This window comes from Cyclopterus lumpus, chromosome 17 (assembly GCF_009769545.1).
Source record: "Cyclopterus lumpus isolate fCycLum1 chromosome 17, fCycLum1.pri, whole genome shotgun sequence".
Lineage (NCBI taxonomy): Eukaryota > Metazoa > Chordata > Actinopteri > Perciformes > Cyclopteridae > Cyclopterus > Cyclopterus lumpus.
Window position 1 is genome coordinate 16185197 of NC_046982.1, and position 19348 is coordinate 16204544.

At 41.8% G+C, this 19348-nt stretch overlaps 1 protein-coding gene across 1 annotated transcript; it reads left to right on the plus strand.

Annotated features, from left to right (window-relative positions):
• Positions 1-1676: 1676 nt before the first annotated feature.
• On the plus strand, positions 1677-17732 carry sgip1b (SH3GL interacting endocytic adaptor 1b). Its single transcript, XM_034555512.1, has 23 exons — positions 1677-1825; positions 6518-6581; positions 6881-6926; positions 7792-7848; positions 8190-8247; positions 8776-8951; positions 9072-9083; positions 9533-9544; positions 9931-9955; positions 10467-10530; positions 10658-10728; positions 10845-10919; positions 11010-11078; positions 11171-11959; positions 13630-13751; positions 13860-14010; positions 14544-14655; positions 14903-15058; positions 15219-15351; positions 15442-15644; positions 15909-15973; positions 16117-16281; positions 16388-17732. The coding sequence occupies exons 1-23, from the start codon at positions 1816-1818 to the stop codon at positions 16408-16410; spliced, it is 2658 nt and encodes an 885-aa protein (XP_034411403.1). The 5' UTR covers positions 1677-1815; the 3' UTR covers positions 16411-17732.
• Positions 17733-19348: the final 1616 nt, after the last annotated feature.

The following is a 19348-nucleotide window of genomic DNA, read 5'->3' on the forward strand; positions in this document are numbered from 1 at the left end:
TTTCTGCAGAACAAATCCATCCTCTTGACATGCTCTTGTTCTAAGGCCGAGCCTCTGACAGCACAGAGCACACTATTCTGATCCGTCAGCTAAAGCACAAATCTCTTTAGACGGGGTTTCCTCTTATAGATGGGAATACTTGCTCATCCTCAGCTTCCATATCCTGCAGGCAAACCTGAGGCGCGACTGTTGGGCCCATCCTCTTCATTTATTTACCAGATAAATTTACCTGATTTATTTAACAGCTTTTTTGTTGTTGAGAACATCACATATTGGATGGACTTTTCCTTCACTTTCATGCTCCTGTACATCCTTCTTGGTCCATGTGCGTGCGCTCGAGAACAAAATAAATAAATGGGGACTCGCTCATGATTCAATATTCACGACCAGTGGTCAAAAATTCCAGAGGGTACCTTCAAAACTTGGACAGCTTGCACCCCCTAATGTTGTACCATATCCAAATGAAAGTCCTTGATTCAGCACTTCATTGATGAAGTTGACGATGAAGTTTCAGTTCATTTTGTTACTCGCAGTAAGTTATTCATGCTGTCATGTACAAACAAGTCAATTACTTAACTTGTTGGTGTCCCTCAAGCGTCTCTCTTTAACCTCCAGTCCAGAACATTACAGCAATCACTCTTAACAAGATTAGAAAAAAGGAACTGTACTAGCACTATTATTTCCTTCTTCTCACTGGTCCTGTTTTACTTGTAGAAAAAGTATAAATATTCTGGGGTGCTTTTATCTGTCGCTCACTCAAGGACAAAATCATGTGGTTCAGTAACTGACCAAAAACTGATGGGATACTCTTTCCTCTTGTGTTACATCTTTTTCAGTTTATTCAAGATTTCAACAAAGAACTTAAGGAGACTTAAGGCTTTTATAACAGTGCCTGACCTCTTATTTTTATCCTGCCGGTATGTCTCTGGGCGAGTGATGCTTTTGTCCCACATTTTGGATTTGTGCGTTTATCTTGCTCTCCTTGCTCTCCTGTAAAGCTTAAAGACCCCCCAAAAATACAAATACAAATTTCACATTACACAAATTCCCATTTTAAATGTTGTACCAAAATGCCCACTAACACAAATATAGTGAATTATTGGTTATTTTCTTTCAAGCACATCAAAGTAAACATTTAGACACACTGATTTAAACAGAAATGTATTTCTCAAGCAGTGCATTATATTATGTGAAACCTTGTATAATATGTATGCAGATGGCTGTAGAGTGTCTGCTCGAGGCAAGCCGAGAGGTGCTATCAGGGGACAGCAGCCATGTGACCATGGTTGCAGGGATTGGTTTAGTGCAGATGTGACATCAGCGAGCCTCCCTCTCCCTCCCGCCTCCCTCCTCCCTCCTCCCTCTCAGTCTTTCTCTGCCTCTCTCTACCGCTCGCTCTCTCTCTCTCGCTGTACCGCTTTGCTTTTTTCTCCTTTGCCTTTCCTCAGCGTCCCCCCCCCTCTCATAGATGGCGTGTGTCGGTGCTGCTCGGGCGGCTGGGGCCTAACAAGCACACAGAGAGGAGAGGAACCCCCTCCGCCCCCCAATCCCCCTATTTGCTGCATATTCCTCGGGTGTCTCTTCTGACTGTGTCCTCCGCTGCTGCTGCCTCTAATATCTTCCCCCACCCCACCTCCCTGTGCGGTGGGTGTCTGGGAGTTGGGCCCTTGGGGGTGGAGGGAATCAACATCGTGCTTCGCTGGGGAGCTGTGCAGAATTTGCTATGCCCTGCCCAGGCATCCTTTGACCGGCTGGATTTCTCCATTTATGTCCACCTGCGCACCGGAGGGCAACATAGGATGAACATCAGCAGTCATGATGCAAGGTAAATGATCGGTGCACTCCTTCTCCTGCTTTATTTCTCATGTTTCCTCCTCTGCGTCCTCCTCCTGCGCTCTTGTGTCCTGATGGGCCATTCAGGCTAGTGAATCCAGTGATGTGATCAGCCGTAACGTGAGCTGTAATGAGCTACATGCAATGACCTGTGTGAAAGTGTCATTGTGAGTGTGAGTGTGTGTGTGTGTGTGTGTGTGTGTGTGTGTGTGTGTGTTTGTGCGTGACATTGTTTGTGACAGATTGAGAGAAAAATATTCATGACATGCGAGCAAAGATGTGTGGTGTGATTTGTAAAGGAAGAGCAGTGTAGACCTGCACTTGCTAATGTCTGGTTGTTTGTGTGTTTATATGTGTCTGCATGTCTCTGTGTGCATGTGTGCACATTATAGTTATGTGTGTAACTACACACATAACTATAATGTCACATAAATACGCGTTTCAGGAGTCGAGGGATCTGCACTCATTCATACCTCTGCTGCTGTTGCTATCCGTGCATTATATTATATCACAATGCATTATGTGGTGCCTGTGTTGCACACATTGAATTAAAGGATGCTGTACCAAAGTTAACAGTGGTGAAATGGGGTAAAGTACATAGTAAACTATGATAGAGGAGCTGATCAGAGATCTAACCCTCCATGACAGTTGCTGGGCCTTTACCATCCATTAATGCCAACGTGGTAATGGAAGTTGGCTATTATTAGCAAAACGCCTGCAGTCAGCCTCCCATGATATTGTCAGTTCATGGGCTACACAACAAGGCAGATGTCACAGGCTCATCATAGCCCTCGCTAGCTGCACACACAGTATAAACTGTCAGGTGTAGCTGCATTTAGTGCATTGGATTATGACTCAAACATGGCTGTAGAACATCTGCTGCAATTGCAACCTTTTTATTTATGCAACATTTGGGTTGATCATCTCCATAACCAAATCACTCAACGCAACATCTCCAGAACATGTCTTATACTGTTAGACTACTTAGAATTGAGCATCTAAGTCTTTCATCACATTTGGGAAAATGACCTCTTTTTGACCTGTGAGTTTATACAAATGTGGAGCGACCCCATGGTCCATATCGGTGGCTTTGCATGTCTCAGCCCTGTAACTACAAATCATACATACTTTACACTAATGTTGACCATAACAAAGAGCATTTAAGTTAATCCTAGGACTGTATAAAATCTTGAAGCCTTCCATTGCAGAGAACACTTATGAAAAACAAAAGGATGCTCAATGCATCATCCAACCACACTGTAAAGCCAATTAAAAGGTGGTCCGAGAAGATAGACATCATAGAAAATGTTGGCTTTACAGTAGAATGTGAATTATATTATAATCATCAGTAGGTGGTGGTAATGTACCATTTGTTTGTTTGCTCAATGAGACAAGGGTTAGTTGGTAGGTACTTATGTGGACACAAGGTTTATTTTCAACTATCAAATTAAATTAAATTTGTCAAGCCAACAATACAGAACATATAAATACTGTATTTACATGTACCTTTAAACATGGAGTCGAAGTGTAGGGACCGGGCAGCTTGCTACAATCAGAAATGAGCTCATCTGTTCTGGACCTTCTTCTGAAATAGTTGGTTGTATTTCTTTAGTCTTTCTTCTTTGGTTCAAACCTCCTCTCTATCGATGGCTACCGAGGCATGCTGTTGTTAAGCAGGCAGTGTTGGTGTGTCGGAGGTAGGTGTGTACTGGATTATCACACCTATACACAACAGACATCCAGAATGGATAACTGACAGTTTGTCTGTTTTAGGAATTTACAAAAACTGAAGCAGATACAGCAGGGACTGTCTTCTTGCTGGTTTAGTCAGATATTGGTTTGAAACTCCCTCATCAGAGATTTGAGAGTCAGCTGCTGAAAAGAGTGACTTCATGAGCAAACAAACAGTAAGAAAGTTACATTTTAGGGTTAATTTTTGACTAGTATAAACAAAACAAAAGAAACATTTCTTTATAGGTTTCAGTCACATCTGGTAGCTTTCATCTGCACAATTCTGCTCAGTTGTAAACTCCATGCACTGATGAAGGCCACCAAATATAGTATATAATATACATACCAGATTTCATCTGGAGCTTTCTGCTTATGAAGAATAGAAGACGCGGTTGAAAGAATTCTAGTAAGTGGACCTTGAGTTGAGAAGTAAGAAAGTTGGATGTTTTGAATCAGTGTGCAAGTTATTTGGATTTTAAAAGTCGCTGCTTAATGACTGGGTATCACATATCTGATGTTCCAGTTTCCCAGAATGTTTAGAGTGTTTCAAAGAATTTCATACCACAGGGAAATGAACTGGGACACATGGCTTCATAGGAATGAGAAAGTCTTCGAAATTATCTTTAGTATTCGTCTGAAAGCATGAAGATATGCTTTAGCAGGGTAACTAACACAAATCACCACCATAGTCCTGGCAAAGAGTTGAGCTGAAATGTGTACAAACAATCTTGTTTCTGAGAAGTAAAATGAATATAAACTTATATTTACAGCTAATATAATGAATTACCCTGTTTAATGAGCGGGGCTCTCCTCAGGCAGAGTATGTATTGTATTGTTCAACAAGTTTACCAGATATTAATGTCAGGATCGATTCACTATTTTTACTCCTTATCTCGGAAGACACATGCAGGTTGGAAGTGGACAGAAGGCTCGCTGTCTCCAAAGATAAAGAGCTATGGTGCAGGATTAATCTGTGCTACTGAGCAGCCCAGCTAGCTCCTAATATATCACAGGCCCTGACATGTCCTTCAGTACCCAGGAGAGCTGCATCCCACGTGAAGGGTGCTGAGCACCAGACTTTGAAAATACAACAATCGGTACATGCCTCTATTTTGAAATAATATTTATTTCAAATATTTGATTAAAATATAAAACGAGACATCCACAATGCAACATGTCAGTCTAGGGCACACGGTACAGTATGTTCCTGTTCTTTTAAACACAGCTCACAAATTACAAAAATATATCAGGAGCAGAGAAGCTGAGCTGCCTCTGAGCTGCACACAATGTTCACCCAACCAACTGTCCATCACGTGTCCCTGTTGCTCTTCTGTGGATGTGAGAATCAACTGTGCTCTCTTTCAGCTAAAACACTGTTATGTAAACCTGTCACTTGTCTCTTTTGGGAGAACGAAAATGATACACAGCCAATAAAAACATTTTTTTTTCAAAAAGAGAGAAAATTCATTTTTCTTCAGGGGGTTTGTTTAGCTGTTGCTCTTTTTTTTTATTACATCTTTCTTGTGTTTTACAAATATGGTAAACTTTCTTTTTTCAGAGGTATCACACAGGTTAAATACAACATTTTACACCTTTAACCTGAGGGAAGCGGGAGGATTGTCAATGTTAACAAACTCATTAAGCTTTATTAGTATAACTTTAGCGGCATGACTCTGGATAGAAATGTCCGTCTGTCTGTGGTCAGTTGGCCTGTCGGGCCACACTGAAATATCTCAACAATTATTGTAAAGAGTCACAATCTCCAGAGTATGAATATTTCCAACTTTGTTGGTCCTTTGTCCTTTCGCGCCACAAGCTGGTCAAAGTTGTTATCCAGTGAAATCTCTCTCACCTCAGCTGTGCTTTGTGTGTTGTGTTAATTAGCAACTGTTAACTGTTAACACACTAAACTAATAGAGAAACAACGTGATTGAGTCACATCCGCGACAGCCTTTGTTACTCAATGCAATCTCTTATTCGGCATTTCTTTCGTCAGTCTTTCTGAGAAAATGACACATGTTCCTGAGGTTTACTCTTCATTTTCAAAGACTAAATCAACATCCTCCTCAGCAGCCAAATTGACAAATGTCAAGAGGTTTTGGATAAGGTTTTGTTACTCCTGGAACATATTTTGTAATACAATAAATAATACAATATCCAGAAACCTCAAAGTTTTACCATCAGACTGGAAACATATTTTTAAAAAAAGCAAATCCTAAAATGTGAGAGACCGTAAACCGCAAACTGAAACAATCAGTCAAAATAAATATTTTTTTTAATTTCTGTCGGTCCACAGAAGTTTTTGCGGTTACATACAAAATGTTCGCCATTGACTAGAAACACAGAGGAAGCATTACTCTATAATTACAATATTATATTACAATGCAATATTTACGTTCAGGCATTATAAACGTTCAGGCTTTGCAGGCATTGAATGATGTCCTTTTTGTGTGTTGTTCCAGTCGTCCTGATTGGAGCGCTGGGTGGTGCCAGCCGTCAGTGCTGCAGGGGTCCTGGCACCCAGTTCGGCTGACGGTCGTTGGCGTAGTAGATCTCCCCCCCGGAATCTCGCTAATAAAGTGGACACGTTGATCAGCCTTTGCCCTGTGTTTTGTTTCCATTTTATTCAGTCAGGGAGGAGACACTTAAGGACACTTAAGGGGATTTGCATCTGCTTCCCTAACATATATAAAGACTTTCTCCAGATAGCAGGATGTTTGTGTCCCACATCGATACATCGACACAATTTGTGTCATCAACGTATTTGGGGTTCCGGTGTTTCCTGTGTGTCCACTATGACAGTTACCTCCTCACGTTACTGCACATTAGCCTGTTACTCTATTGTGTTATTTGCTTTTAAGTGCATTTTAATGACAAGACGGTTAACTTTATATTAGGCTCCGAAGCATTGAATTAATTCTTCATGATGTTGCTCTCCCTCTCTCTGCTCTAGGACTGAAAAAACGAACCAGGAAAGTTCTGGGCTTACGAAAGAGAGACAAGGATACAGAAGCAACGTGAGTTTGTTCAGGCGCATAATTAATATGCCACGCAACTCTGTAACAGCCTGAAGATTTGAAGTTTGAGAATGTGAATTAAAACAGTCTTATGGTCCAAATTATGTTATCAGCATTGAGTTTCAAAAATTGAATGTTGCAAATATGGAAATATATAAGATATGTGGTCAAATACGAAATCCTTTTTTTGGTTTTCTTTATGTTAGTCAAGATAAGATTGTATCAGAACCCGACCTCAAATATTGAATTTGCCCTCGTCTTGTGATATAATGGTTTCTTCTTCCTTGTTGTTTAAACAGGAGTTCGCCTGACAAAGAAGGAAGTGCAAGCGGAAAGAAAGGAAATGTATGTCAATTTGTATGTTTTCAGTGAAAAAAGTGTGACGTTCCCTCTCTGTTATCACTCTTCCTCTCAGTGTTTGTAAAGATATAGTTTTATTTAACAAAAGAAACCAAGTACAGAAGTGATAAAGTGATAAAGTGATACTTTGGATATTGTTGTGTACTACTGCCACTGATTAACAGTGTTAAAAAAAGATGTTACTGCATTTAAAGGGTAACCTCTCTTTATTACATATTGGTTACTGTTTATTTGTAGTTTTGGCAATAACGTTTTTATTGTTATGATAACTTTGTAGTCACCACAGTACATTCCGAGATCTAAAAACATGGTGACATCACGAAATCAAAGTCTGACGAGGCAAGAAACACGAGAAGTCAGACAATCTCGTAAAAACAAGCCAATATTTGATCAAACCCACTATATTATTGGTAAAAACAAAAGTGAAGCCATCGAAAATGTCAGAAATGATCCCTCATCGCACACAACTACATCAACTATGATAGGTTACAGTTAAACTAGAACCAGTTTAGGTTGTAATTATACCGTTTGCCTTTGTTTTATCATGCAAATAAGTTAACATAACATATTGGCTTTTTAGCAGAATTGTCTCTTAATCTGACGGCTCAAAGTTCTTGCTCAGTTTGACGTATTCTTTTGCAATTTTTGACACAATTTACTGGAACACTGTTATTTTTACCGATAGGAATTATAGGAGTAGGAACATTAATTAATCAAATTGTGATAAACCAGACTCTTTTTCGAGAAAATTCTACATGTTTATTATTTATTTACACAAATAATGATTTACTTGTTGGAGGCTTTATGAAGTTCTCCTTTAATTTTTTCTGTCTGTTCTCCATTTTGTTAGAAAAAGGCCAATGGAGCACCGAATGGTTTCTATGGGGAGATTGACTGGGACAGATATGTAAGTATACTCCTTGTTCTACTTGCTACTCCTCCTTCTCAATGTTTCTGACAAAGCAGCGACTTTGCAGCTTTGCCATGATGAAATACTTGGACTGCGCTGTGGCCATCAGTGTCACGCAACACAAGGTGTAAAATTACAGTGTGACTAGTGATCGCTGCATATTTCGTGAGTCAGCAGGAACTTTCAGCCAGGAAGCTGAACGTCTCAGGCAAGACATCTGTGAAATCTGATCCGCACTGATATGCAGAGCTGTTCACAGGGAAGAGTTCAGCGATGCCTCTGTTAACGTGTGTGACAGACTGGAAATGGTTATCACCTTTCTCCTCTCACTCTTCCAGGCCTCTCCGGACGTGGACGAGGAGGGCTTCAGCCTCCGGCCTGGGGAAGAGGGCGATGATATCCTTTCAGTGATGAGAGTAAGCGGACGTGGGACTCTTCTCCTGCAAAACTATTGACCTGTTTGGCTGAGTGACTCATTGGATGAGTGCTTCTCCGCATTAACTAGGCCAAATCAATACTCTCTCCCTCTCTTGCCACATCACATGAGTATGTCCCTGCGGCTGCAAAAAAAGAGCAGGAGGGCAGCCGGACAGACACATTACATTCAGATTGGCTTTCCAGTTGTCACTGAGCCACAGTTCTCATTAACAACTGACCCAGCTCAATGGTATTTTAAGTTTTTTCTCCCGCAGGTGTCAGCAGGTAGAAGTTTGAAATAGATTCATAAAGAGCTGGTATTATGGAGACTACCCACAAGCACGATGATTCAACCGAGTATCAGTTAAAGCAGGTGTATTATACTTAACTGGGACACAGCAGACAGAGACACTGAGCTGACATCTCACTCCACTTTCGAGACATTTAAAAGAATATTAGCCACTATATGTTTCCCTATATTTTACCTTGTCCTTGACACATGTCCACCAGCTTCCAAAGGAAAGCAATATTCCTCCTCCAGCGACTCCGAGGACGATGAGGAAAGCAAACAGAAGTTCAAAATTAAGATCAAGCCGCTGGTGGCGCACAGTGCCAAGTGTGTCCCTCCATCTATGGACGAGCTAAAAGCCTCAGTGGGAGGCCTAGCACTCTCTCCATCTCTGGTGAGTGCTGCTGATCAACACTCGTTCTACTGAAGGGAACACACGCTGCAATGTATATATTGTAACAGCTGCATCCCTTTGTCTCTCTTTTCTTCTCTCTTCTCTGCTGTCATCCTGTAGAAGAGAAGTCCGGTAAGCCTCTCATTCATTTTCACATCTGTATCACCGCCAGCCAATGGAATGAATTCACTTGAGATGCTATGGAAAGTGTTCCTCTGTTTGATAGTTCATTGATGCATGCAGTTTGTGTCTCACCCTCAGAGTCCTTTCTGTCATATTTAGGCCTCGTTTTTTTCTGTATAGCTACAGCTTTACTTGAACCCGTCTGACAAAGTATCTGTGTTACATAATGCACAGTAAACATAACACACACACACAAAGCTCCCGACATTTAACGCTGTGTGTGTTGCTGGTATTGTCCTAATGATCTCACAGGTGTTATGGCTCATGTTGCATTATTAAGGCTTTGCAGTGTAAGTAAAGAGGTGCGATGTGTGCTGTTTTAGTTGGTGTCCATTTGACTGATTATTCACTCACTCTCTGACCCAGGTCTGTTCTCTCTTCCTTTTTGCTGGTCTCAGAGACGCAGCCCGGTGAGTGTCTTACACCATCTGCTGGCTGTTTCAAAGCTGACAGCCTGCAACACAGCTTTCTAATCTCTGCTGTCCGATCTGTTTAAAATAAATGCAGTGCAGAAAGTAAAAGAATATACATCAAATTGATACTTTTGTTTTCCATGAATACATATGTTTTTGATCTGCCTTATTTAGAAAATATTTATTTGAGCCTCAGAGATAAAATGTCTAAAAAGGTGTATGGTGTTCCATTAAATCGTTCTGCTTTGGTACTTGTTTTAAGACAAAAACATCTTAATGGAAGAATGATTTAGGATGGACGTTTGTTTTTAGTGTTCATTGTCACAATATACTGTTTGTCTTTATCCTCATTTTATCTATTGTTTGTATTATATCTTTTACAGGGGCAGATAAAAAGGAATTTGTCCTGTAAGTACACCTGTTGCTCACAGACTTTGCTCACAAAATGCTGACAGTGACAATGCAAACATGCTGATGCTGAGCAGGTAAAATGTGTATCATGTTCACGGTTTTAGTTTAGCATGTTTGCTGATTAGCGCTAAACACACAGTACAGTTGAGGCTGATGGAAATGTCAGTTTTTCACGTGTTGGACATCAACCAAAGTGTTGGGCAATGTTTGACCTGATGAAAGCGCTAGATGAAAAGTTCAGGGATCACCAAAGAGACTGAGGGGGACATGAATGTCTTTATCGAATTATGCAGCAAGGCCGAGATCCTCCTTGAGGCAAACCATCCAATAGCTGTTGAGATTTCTCAGTCTGGACCAAAGTGGTGAACCAACCAACAGGTCGACATTGCCTTCCCGAGAGCCTTACCGCTAGATAGGCTAAAGAGCTAGATACATAAGCTTTTTGTGATAGTATAAATACATACAAGTGCTATAAAGAGCAACAGTTGAGTTTAATTGTGTTCCTCAGGTGAAGAGATTGCCAGACCCAGACGCTCCACCCCCACACCAAGTCCTGCCCCTGAGACGCCGAGGTCTGTCACTGCTAAAGCATTACTGACTGGCTGTCAATCTAAATACATATTACTGATAGCACTACAGATGAGCCTTGAATAATGTCGGAGCAGGAGTTTGTTTAAGATTGTATGTTCTCTCTCGCAGTGACAGGCTGTCGCAGAACGTTCCTGCCTTTTTTGGGCTGCCATCAGAGACCAAATATGCCAGATATGATGGTCTGCCCCCTATCTATTACATCACCTTAATTTGAGACGAAGCCAGTCATGTAGCAGTAGCAGAAGCATATAACAAAGGTGACGTTTATTGTTTCTTTGTCATAATCCAATCACAGTGGTGCCGACTGATGTATGGGAAGAATCAAGGCCACGCTCGGAATCACCGCTGAGCAGAAGTTTCCCAACGGGAGGTGAGTTAACAGCCTCAGTAACATCAGTACATATTTGAAATGTTGTACTCTGTAGTGCTGAACTGGACTGAACTGTCACGCTTATTGCAGCTCCCCCTCCGCTTCCTCCAAAAAACATTCCATCAAGAAGTCATTACAGCTCTGCTTCCGATTCTGATGGTAAATGTAGCTTTGACAAACGCATTGTTTATCAATTAAATCCCGTGAGAGTTTTTTTTTTAAATCTAAATGCGACCTCATAATCTTTGCAGCTAATCTACCCAATGGAAGGGCCGGTCGCAGGTCAGCCCCCATCTACCTGAACGTCCTGTCTCCCGCGTCTTACCGAGGCTCCCCGGCCCCTGACCTGGACGACGTGTTCGGCCCCTCGGACGGCACCCGCACCAATGAAGAAACGGTGTCTCCCAGATGGGTTACTTTCACCAGCGACAGACCCCCGCCGCCTGACGAACCCGCACCTCCTCCTCCACCGGACTCTCCTGCTCCAGACACGCCCTCGTCGACCCCCTCCACTCCCTGCCTCTCTCCAGGACCGCCGCCAAATGAGCCCCCGCCTTCGCCTCCACCGCTTTCACCGCTCTCCCCGCTCTCACCGCTCTCACCCAGGTCTCCTCCTCCTTTCACGCCACCGGAATCACCTCCCTTCATCGTGCTCGGACCTCCTCCGCCGGATGAACCGGCCCCTCCCCTGCCTCCCGACTTCTCCACCTCTAATTCGCCTCCTCTATGTTTCGACGACGAGGGGACCGATGAAGAAGTGCTGCAGTTTGCAGAGTACTGTTCGTCCCCTGCCCCCATCAGCCCCGTGCCCCCTCTGCCTGCAGAGCGGAGGTCTCCTCGGGTCGGAGTCACATCTCCTCTGGTCCTGGGGGGCATGGGGGGAAAGAGGACTCCAGAAGGAGCATACCTGAGAGATGATATCCCAGACTTTGTGGGTTCACCCAGAGAGCTGACGCCGAGTTTCAGGGGCACGCCACCTCCTCTCCCTCCAACCACGTACAGGTCTATTATGTCTTCCCCAGGGCCCTACTCAGGCAGCAGTGAGTACACTGCTCTCTTTCTCAATGTTTTACGTCATAACTAAGCTGCCTGCACACCAAGATTGGAGCAGGTTATTTAAAATCTGGAGTGTCCTTTAGCCTGGTTTGTTAGAAAAAGGGAGAATGACGCTGCCATAGATACATGTCTGAAATGCAGGTCCTCTTGCCCCTTTGTGATCTGTTTATGCTTTTGTAATCTGAACCAGCTATAGAACAGTCATCGCCATCTCATGAACAGCAGTCACCTTTTTCAGTAAATATAAACATTATTCATATCTTTATGATGTTTTGGGTATATACAGAGGGACAAGTATTACTGTTGCAAGCTGACTCATTTATTATGAAGGAAACTTTCTCCAGAGCAGCTTTACAAGCACATGATAGTGACAAAATTAGTTAAATTCTATGTAATTTTGCCAGCTACTTTCCCTTAACAGTAATTCGTACAACATTATATTAATTAAGTCACCAAAAATAATGATTTCATAATTTATGTAACACTTGATTAACTGATAATGTTATACAAACGCCAACTACTCTTTTGTAACTTGTAAGGATGGAAATAATATGCTAATTTCAATATTAGACATAATCATTCCATCATCAGTATAATTGTAAAACCTCTTTTGAAGTCAGAGTTGCTGGTTGATGTAACTATTCAAAGTACAAAATCCCATTATCATATTATCTTCCAATTTCTGGGAAACTTTCATTATTGCTTTGTTATTTTTGAGCCACTGGCTCATGAGTAATTCACTTCTTCAGTTCTTACAAATATGCTGCCCTAAAAGAAATGCACATAATTTTTTTAACGTAATGTAGTTCAAGCTATTTTGCAATTACTGATCAAAGCAGTATTTATAATGTCCTAAGCAACACTGATTATGATGCAAACCAAACAATTTTAGGAATGACTTGGTATGATTTAGTTCTGATTATTTTAGCTTCAAGATTCCCTGAACCTGCCAAAAGTAACTATGGACATGAGCACAAACCATGGAAACCTACCATTTCCACCTCCCTCAAATATTGGGGTGCAGTAACTGCTCCCATTGTAATGTAACGTCTGTCCCTCCAACAGTTTAGAAACACAAACTTACCAAACCAATTTTGTTCAGAGAAAAAGTGGAATGTTTTTCGGTCACACATAAAATAAGTAAACATGTCAGTGTCGGTGCTGTGTTTGAGTAAGTGGGTTTCTTACTAGTGGTACGATTGTGAGGAAACAACCTCTGTGCTCCTGATCCTGAGCAATGTAACTCTGTGAGGTTTGCATACTTGTTCAATTCCAAGGTGACCACTGACAGAGTAGCTGCAAAAAAGAAAAGCTATAATAACCTACAATTGTCAAAGTCAGACCTTTTTTTTGAAGGACCCTCAACAGCAGCATTTCGTGACCACCTATGTTACAGGGTCAAGTGTGTGCCTGTGGCTAATGGAGTTATCAAGTGGCATATTTCGCCTCAGACAAAAAAATATGGGAAACAACTCCTCAAAATCTTCTTGCATTTTGATCACAAGTTACGGTCTAAAGAACATTCCGGTGAGGGAAGCAGTACTCACTTTGTGACAGTGACATGAGTGGCCATGTTTGAGCTGATGTTGAATGATAATCTCTCTCACTGTGATCTGAAGGCAGTGCTAACCACAGACACTGGTATGTGCCGCAGGCCCCTCGTCCCCAGCTCGTCCCGCCACGCCTCAGTCTCGAGGCAGTCCGGTCCCGCCGCCTCCTCCTCCTCGACCGTCCTCGCGACCAAAGCTGCCCCCGGGGAAACCAATCACAGACCTGGTACATGTCAAAAGTCCTATGTCTCTGGTTGCCTTTCTCTCCCTTTGATGACAGCCTCTCTGTTATTTGAATAAGATAGGTTCAATTGTTGTCGTGTGCTGTGTCCAGACTCGGCCCTTCAGTCCTCCGGTTTCAGCCAGCCCCCCACCTTTCGCCCCCTTGGCCCGGACAGAGAGCTCTTCCTCAATTTCCTCCATTACTTTACAGAGTACAGCGTCCACTCCAACCTTAGGAAGGGACCTCAACATGTCCGGCGCAGGTAAACTGCCCGCTTTGTCACCTTGCTCTTCCTGTTTTTCTTTAGCCTCACATCTCAAGTCTGTGTCCACGTTGTCTGTCGCTCATCATCGTGTCCTTGCCTCACACTTGTATCCCTCTCCATGATTCTCTCCTCCTCATGTCTCTGCTCACTCAGAGGCCTCACAGCCTCTGGTATGGTTTGACCACGGCAGGTTTTATTTAGCTTTTGAAGGTGAGTTGAGCCAAATTGCTACTGTAGTCCCACCAGTGCATGGGCTGAAAGCAACTGCACTCCTTTTACTTGCAGTCCTCTCCACGTTCATGTTCACTAAGCCAGAATATTGCTGCCTATCCCATCCCATGTCCTGCTCACTCACCTACAATCTGGTTGCTAGATGGATTGTGGAGTTTACATTTGTTGCTGTTTTTGGTTTATATTCCACTATCCTTTGCATATAACCCAGAGCTAAATATTTGAGCTTATATGGAGCCAAGACATTATACATAGTCTACGTGTGTATTAGGTGTGTTTAATGTGTGTGTTTTCAACAGGATGCTCCAGAGGACCCAGTCCACTCACCATGGGACCCCAAGACACTCTGCCAGTGGCAGCTGCCTTCACAGAAACTATCAATGCCTACTTCAAAGGCGCAGACCCCAGCAAGTAGGCCCACATTTTGTTGTTTTGGACAGTGGGGCCATTACTGAGTTAATGACCAGTATGCATTGATGAAATTTAAAAAAGATGGAGGACAGAGACAGTTTTTAATCGTGTTATGAGTAGCAAGCTGTAGAGTCTCCCTTTATAGACTAATAAAGGGAAGACATTCCTGGCAGATACAAACATACTTTGTGTGTGTTTTTGTTCAGCATGATCTCTGAGATCTGCCTTCTCCCTGCCTCTGTCCCAGATGTGTTGTGAAGATCTCAGGGGAGATGGTGCTGTCCTTCCCCGCGGGCATAACCAGGCATTTTGCCAGCCACCCAACTCAACCCATCCTCACCTTTTGCATCAGCAACTACAGCCGACTGGAGCAGGTCCTCCCCAATCCACAGCTGTTATGCTGGTAAGAATGACAAGACAGGCAAACACACAATTACATCAGTGTCACTGGTCTTTGTTTTTATAATACATACATGATATAAGTATGTTATTATGATGCTCACATGGTCGATGGAGTTGATGTTGGGATTCTCTGAATCAAATACGTACCTCTCGCTCCTCAGTGACTCCATAACAGACAGTGTAGACACCAAGGAGTTCTGGGTAAATATGCCAAACTTGATGAGCCATCTGAAAAGAGTGGCTGAACAGAAGCCTCAGGCGACATACTACAACGTGGACATGATCAAATATCAGGTATCAAATCATTTATCTATATCTAGTTGATCTAGCTTTAGTATCTATCCATCCATGTACCTCACCGTCTTGTGTTTCTGTGTGTTTCAGGTGTCAACAGAGGGGATCCAGTCCACTCCTCTGAACCTGGCGGTGAGCTGGAGAGGCGATCTCACAAACACGGACCTGAGAATAGACTACAAATACAACACAGAGGCCATGACCGCCCCCGTGCCACTACACAACATCCAGTTCCTGGTTCCTGTGGATGGAGGCATGGCCAAACTCCAGGCCATGATCCCCCCCGCCACCTGGTAAGGGCTTGCGTTCAGAATCGTCAACATAGCACCATTACTCACCCTTTGGCCTAAATTATAGGATGTTTGGATGCTATGTTGCAATTTTAAAATGTATGTTTTTCAATCAAACAAATGCCTCATTAGACCGAATATTGAACATGTCTTTAAGTGTTTCTGTATTAGCGTGGACATGGAATTAGACAGAATTGGTTTCTTATGGCTTCATGCATATCAGACAGAAACATGTCCTCTGTCATGTGGAATGACTTTCTCATTAAGGAATCCAGAGCAGCAGACGATACAGTGGAAAATCCCCAGTCTCTCTCATAGATCTGAAAATGGAGGCAAGTGTTCATTTTTGCGTTCATTCATGTTTTTACACAATCTTGTGCTTGTTGAATCAGTCTCATTATATCTTCTCTTATGTTACTGGACTGAACTGAAATCCCAGTTACAAACCCATCAATACTGCATCTGTGTCCCTCAGGAGTAGGGGCTCTTCTGGGCCGGTTCCAGATGACAGAAGGTCCCTGTAAACCCTCACAGCTGGCAGTCCAGTTCAGCAGTGAGGGGTGCACTCTGTCGGGGTGCGACATCCAGCTGGTCGGGACTGGCTACCGGCTATCGCTGATCAAGAAGAGATTTGCTGCAGGTCAGTTTGAGTATCAGAAACGTGTGTGACGTCTTTGGTGGAGTCATCTAAATGCACACAGACTGAACATCTCCGCTTCTCTGACGTGTTTCGTTTTGCTTCACAGGAAAATATTTGGCGGATAATTAGTGGACCTTTTTGTGAACGGAACCAAAAGAATCAATGGCTTAAGACTGTGAAGACTATGGATCCATCCCATGTTTAGTGCATTTAAAATGTTATCTTTAGCGACCATTAGAATTAATGGTTGAGATTTAACAGAATAACAGAAGACACACAGATGATATTTGACTTCATAACATCATATTCAGTAGACCGAATGCTGCTGAGTTTATGCAAGTAAATACAAATCATTCGTTTTGTGCACATATGGAGACATATGGAGTAAAGCATAGGGAAACCCTGATTCTTTGTTCTTGTTAACTTAATTGTGGATTCATACAGTGATCCAGCCTTATTCATTTCAGTTTTTTTTGTCTAACTGGTCGTCATTGCAAATGCACTGTAAAAGACAATGTGAATAGATTATATCATATTAAAACAATCTAAAACACAGTGGAAAAGGCTGGAAAATGTAAAAAAAAAAAAAATTTAAAAAGTAGTGTAGTTTAGAGTTGCTTTGCGGTTGTATTTCAGTAAGTTCTAGGTTCCATAATAATATCTGATTTACACTGCCACATCAAATCAGAACCCCCCCCCCCACACACACACACTATTGCAGAAGGGATGTCACAGCCCTTTCTATCAGCCTTGTGATTCAAGGTGTTTGGTCAGTTCACAGTTCAAAATGTCCCGCAGCGCTGGAATAGCACTCTTCATCTGGGGGCTTTTTATATGGAATTGTATTTGTGTCTCTATCGGATCGCATGAAGGGGAATTTTGAGCACAGTAAAACTTTGTTTGCAAGAAAATGAATTATATTTTGTATATTGTCAAGCAAAGAAGACTCTAATTGGAGCAGATCAATTATTTTACTTGTTTGCCTTATCTTAAATTTAAATTCTAGTTTACAATCAATATTTTATATAGTAGCACTGGATCACATGATTACTTTATGCGAATGAGGTTGCTCGTAGTGACAAACCCCACAGAGAATAATTACCCAAATCGTGTTCAGTTGATGGTTTTTGATTTTCCAGACGTAAACTAAACTGATGACTGAGCTAAGTTGACTCTCGTGGCTCTCATAGCATTGTTTTTCTTTGCTGCAGCAGGCAGGTGGTTCAGAGAAAAGGCTCAGATTAGGCTCAAAGTTGGCAACTAGCTGGTGTACATTGCGGAGCATTTTGCTTCTCAAGAGGCAGACTTTCCATCAGGAGTTAGTCGGGACTAAAAACAGGCCTAAAAGGAGACTAAATAGTGCTCATGTTACCGATACTGCTTGATGTGTGCAACTGTTTCCTAACAAGTTCACCATGTCATCTTAAAAGATCAAATGTCCGTGTTGTGTTCACAGCCGGTTTCCGCTGCTAAAAAGAATCATCAAATTGCATGTTTAGGGTGCGCTTATGTGGTTTATAGCAGCAGAATAGATATTCTTTTGCTCAGATGAAATCATTTTTCCGTTATGATAATTTCTCGACAAAATGTCATTCATGTGATTGCAAAAAAAAAACACATCTTGTCCCGTCCTGTGATCAGGATCGAAGCACACAAAATGCTAAATGTTTACACATGCAGCCTTTACCACTACTTCTATGGGTTTTTTTGTGCCACTAACGGGTCATGTGAGCAGAGAGTTGAAACTGTAAGTAAATCAGTTACAGAAGTTTGACCTTCCGAAGAACAAACGCATTACTTTACCACTATGAGCTTGTGCAATGCTGAGATACATAAACCTTCCCACATCAAAGGACTAGACACAAGACTTGTGTCGTATTTGTGGCGGTGTGTGAGTGGTAACATTTTGTAACAAGGCGAGAATAACAGAAGCTGCTACTTTCACTGGATTCAGTTAATTTGTTCTGTTAATGTCACAGAAATTGTGTTTGAAAGGGCCTTAAGGTGTAAGACGCATATACAGAGCCAGACGTGAGTGCCATATGGGGGTGAGAACGAGCTTTAAGTTTCAGGATGAATAAAGAGGGCGGACGATTGTAGGAGTTGCCTTTGATGCTGCTTAAAAACTTGGCCAATTCCTTTGACCATGATCTTTGATAGAGGTCTTGACAAAGATTATTGGGGACATCACAGAGTAATGAAAAGAAATGACAGCCCTATTCATGTCCCTGTCTTATTTTCTTCATTTTCCACCATGTTAAATAATATATGTTTTATCATTTTCTAATAGCAATATTTAAGTGTAAAAAGTGTACATAAAAAGGTATGTTTCAAATATTTCCCTGGGCATATGGATGTGTCTGTGATTGTCTCTTGATTTATTGATGTCAGCACCCATGATGAATTAGGTCCTATGTAACAACACCACTCATCTATTGTTTAAAATGTGGGTTTCTTTCTACCAAAAAAAGTGTTGCTGTTGACGAATAACTCCAAACGGTGCCGCATGAAATCTGCATTTGTCCATTCCAGTCTTATCAACGCAATACCAATTTACCCATTTCAATAAGGTCCTGATACGTGTGTTATTGTATAATTGTGCTATGAGAGGAGACTTTTTGCCTTCACTTAAACCTCCACTCTCTGTTTTGCTGTTGTTGCACCTTCAGAAACTCATTGTCAATAGATTTGGCATGTATTCATTGATATTCCCATTCCATGCATCTGATATAGGTGTTTGACATTCTCCTGTGTTTGACTTGCACACAAAACACACCTTCAATTTCATTAATAAAACAGTTCATGGACTCGTGTCACATATTCACATGTGGATATGTGTTGGAACATCACATTTTAGAATGTTTTAATGTGTCGACTCACAGTTTGGGCCTAGGTATAATATTTAATTTAGTTTTCAAAATAATTTTAAATAGAAATTATAATATGGTTATTTCAGTTAATTGAGAACAACAGTTCTCAATGTTTCTGTTAATGATGTTTGTGTTTTTCTTTGCCTTATTTTCAAACATACATAAAGTCCTCCCATATGGGAGGGTTTCTGTAAGTT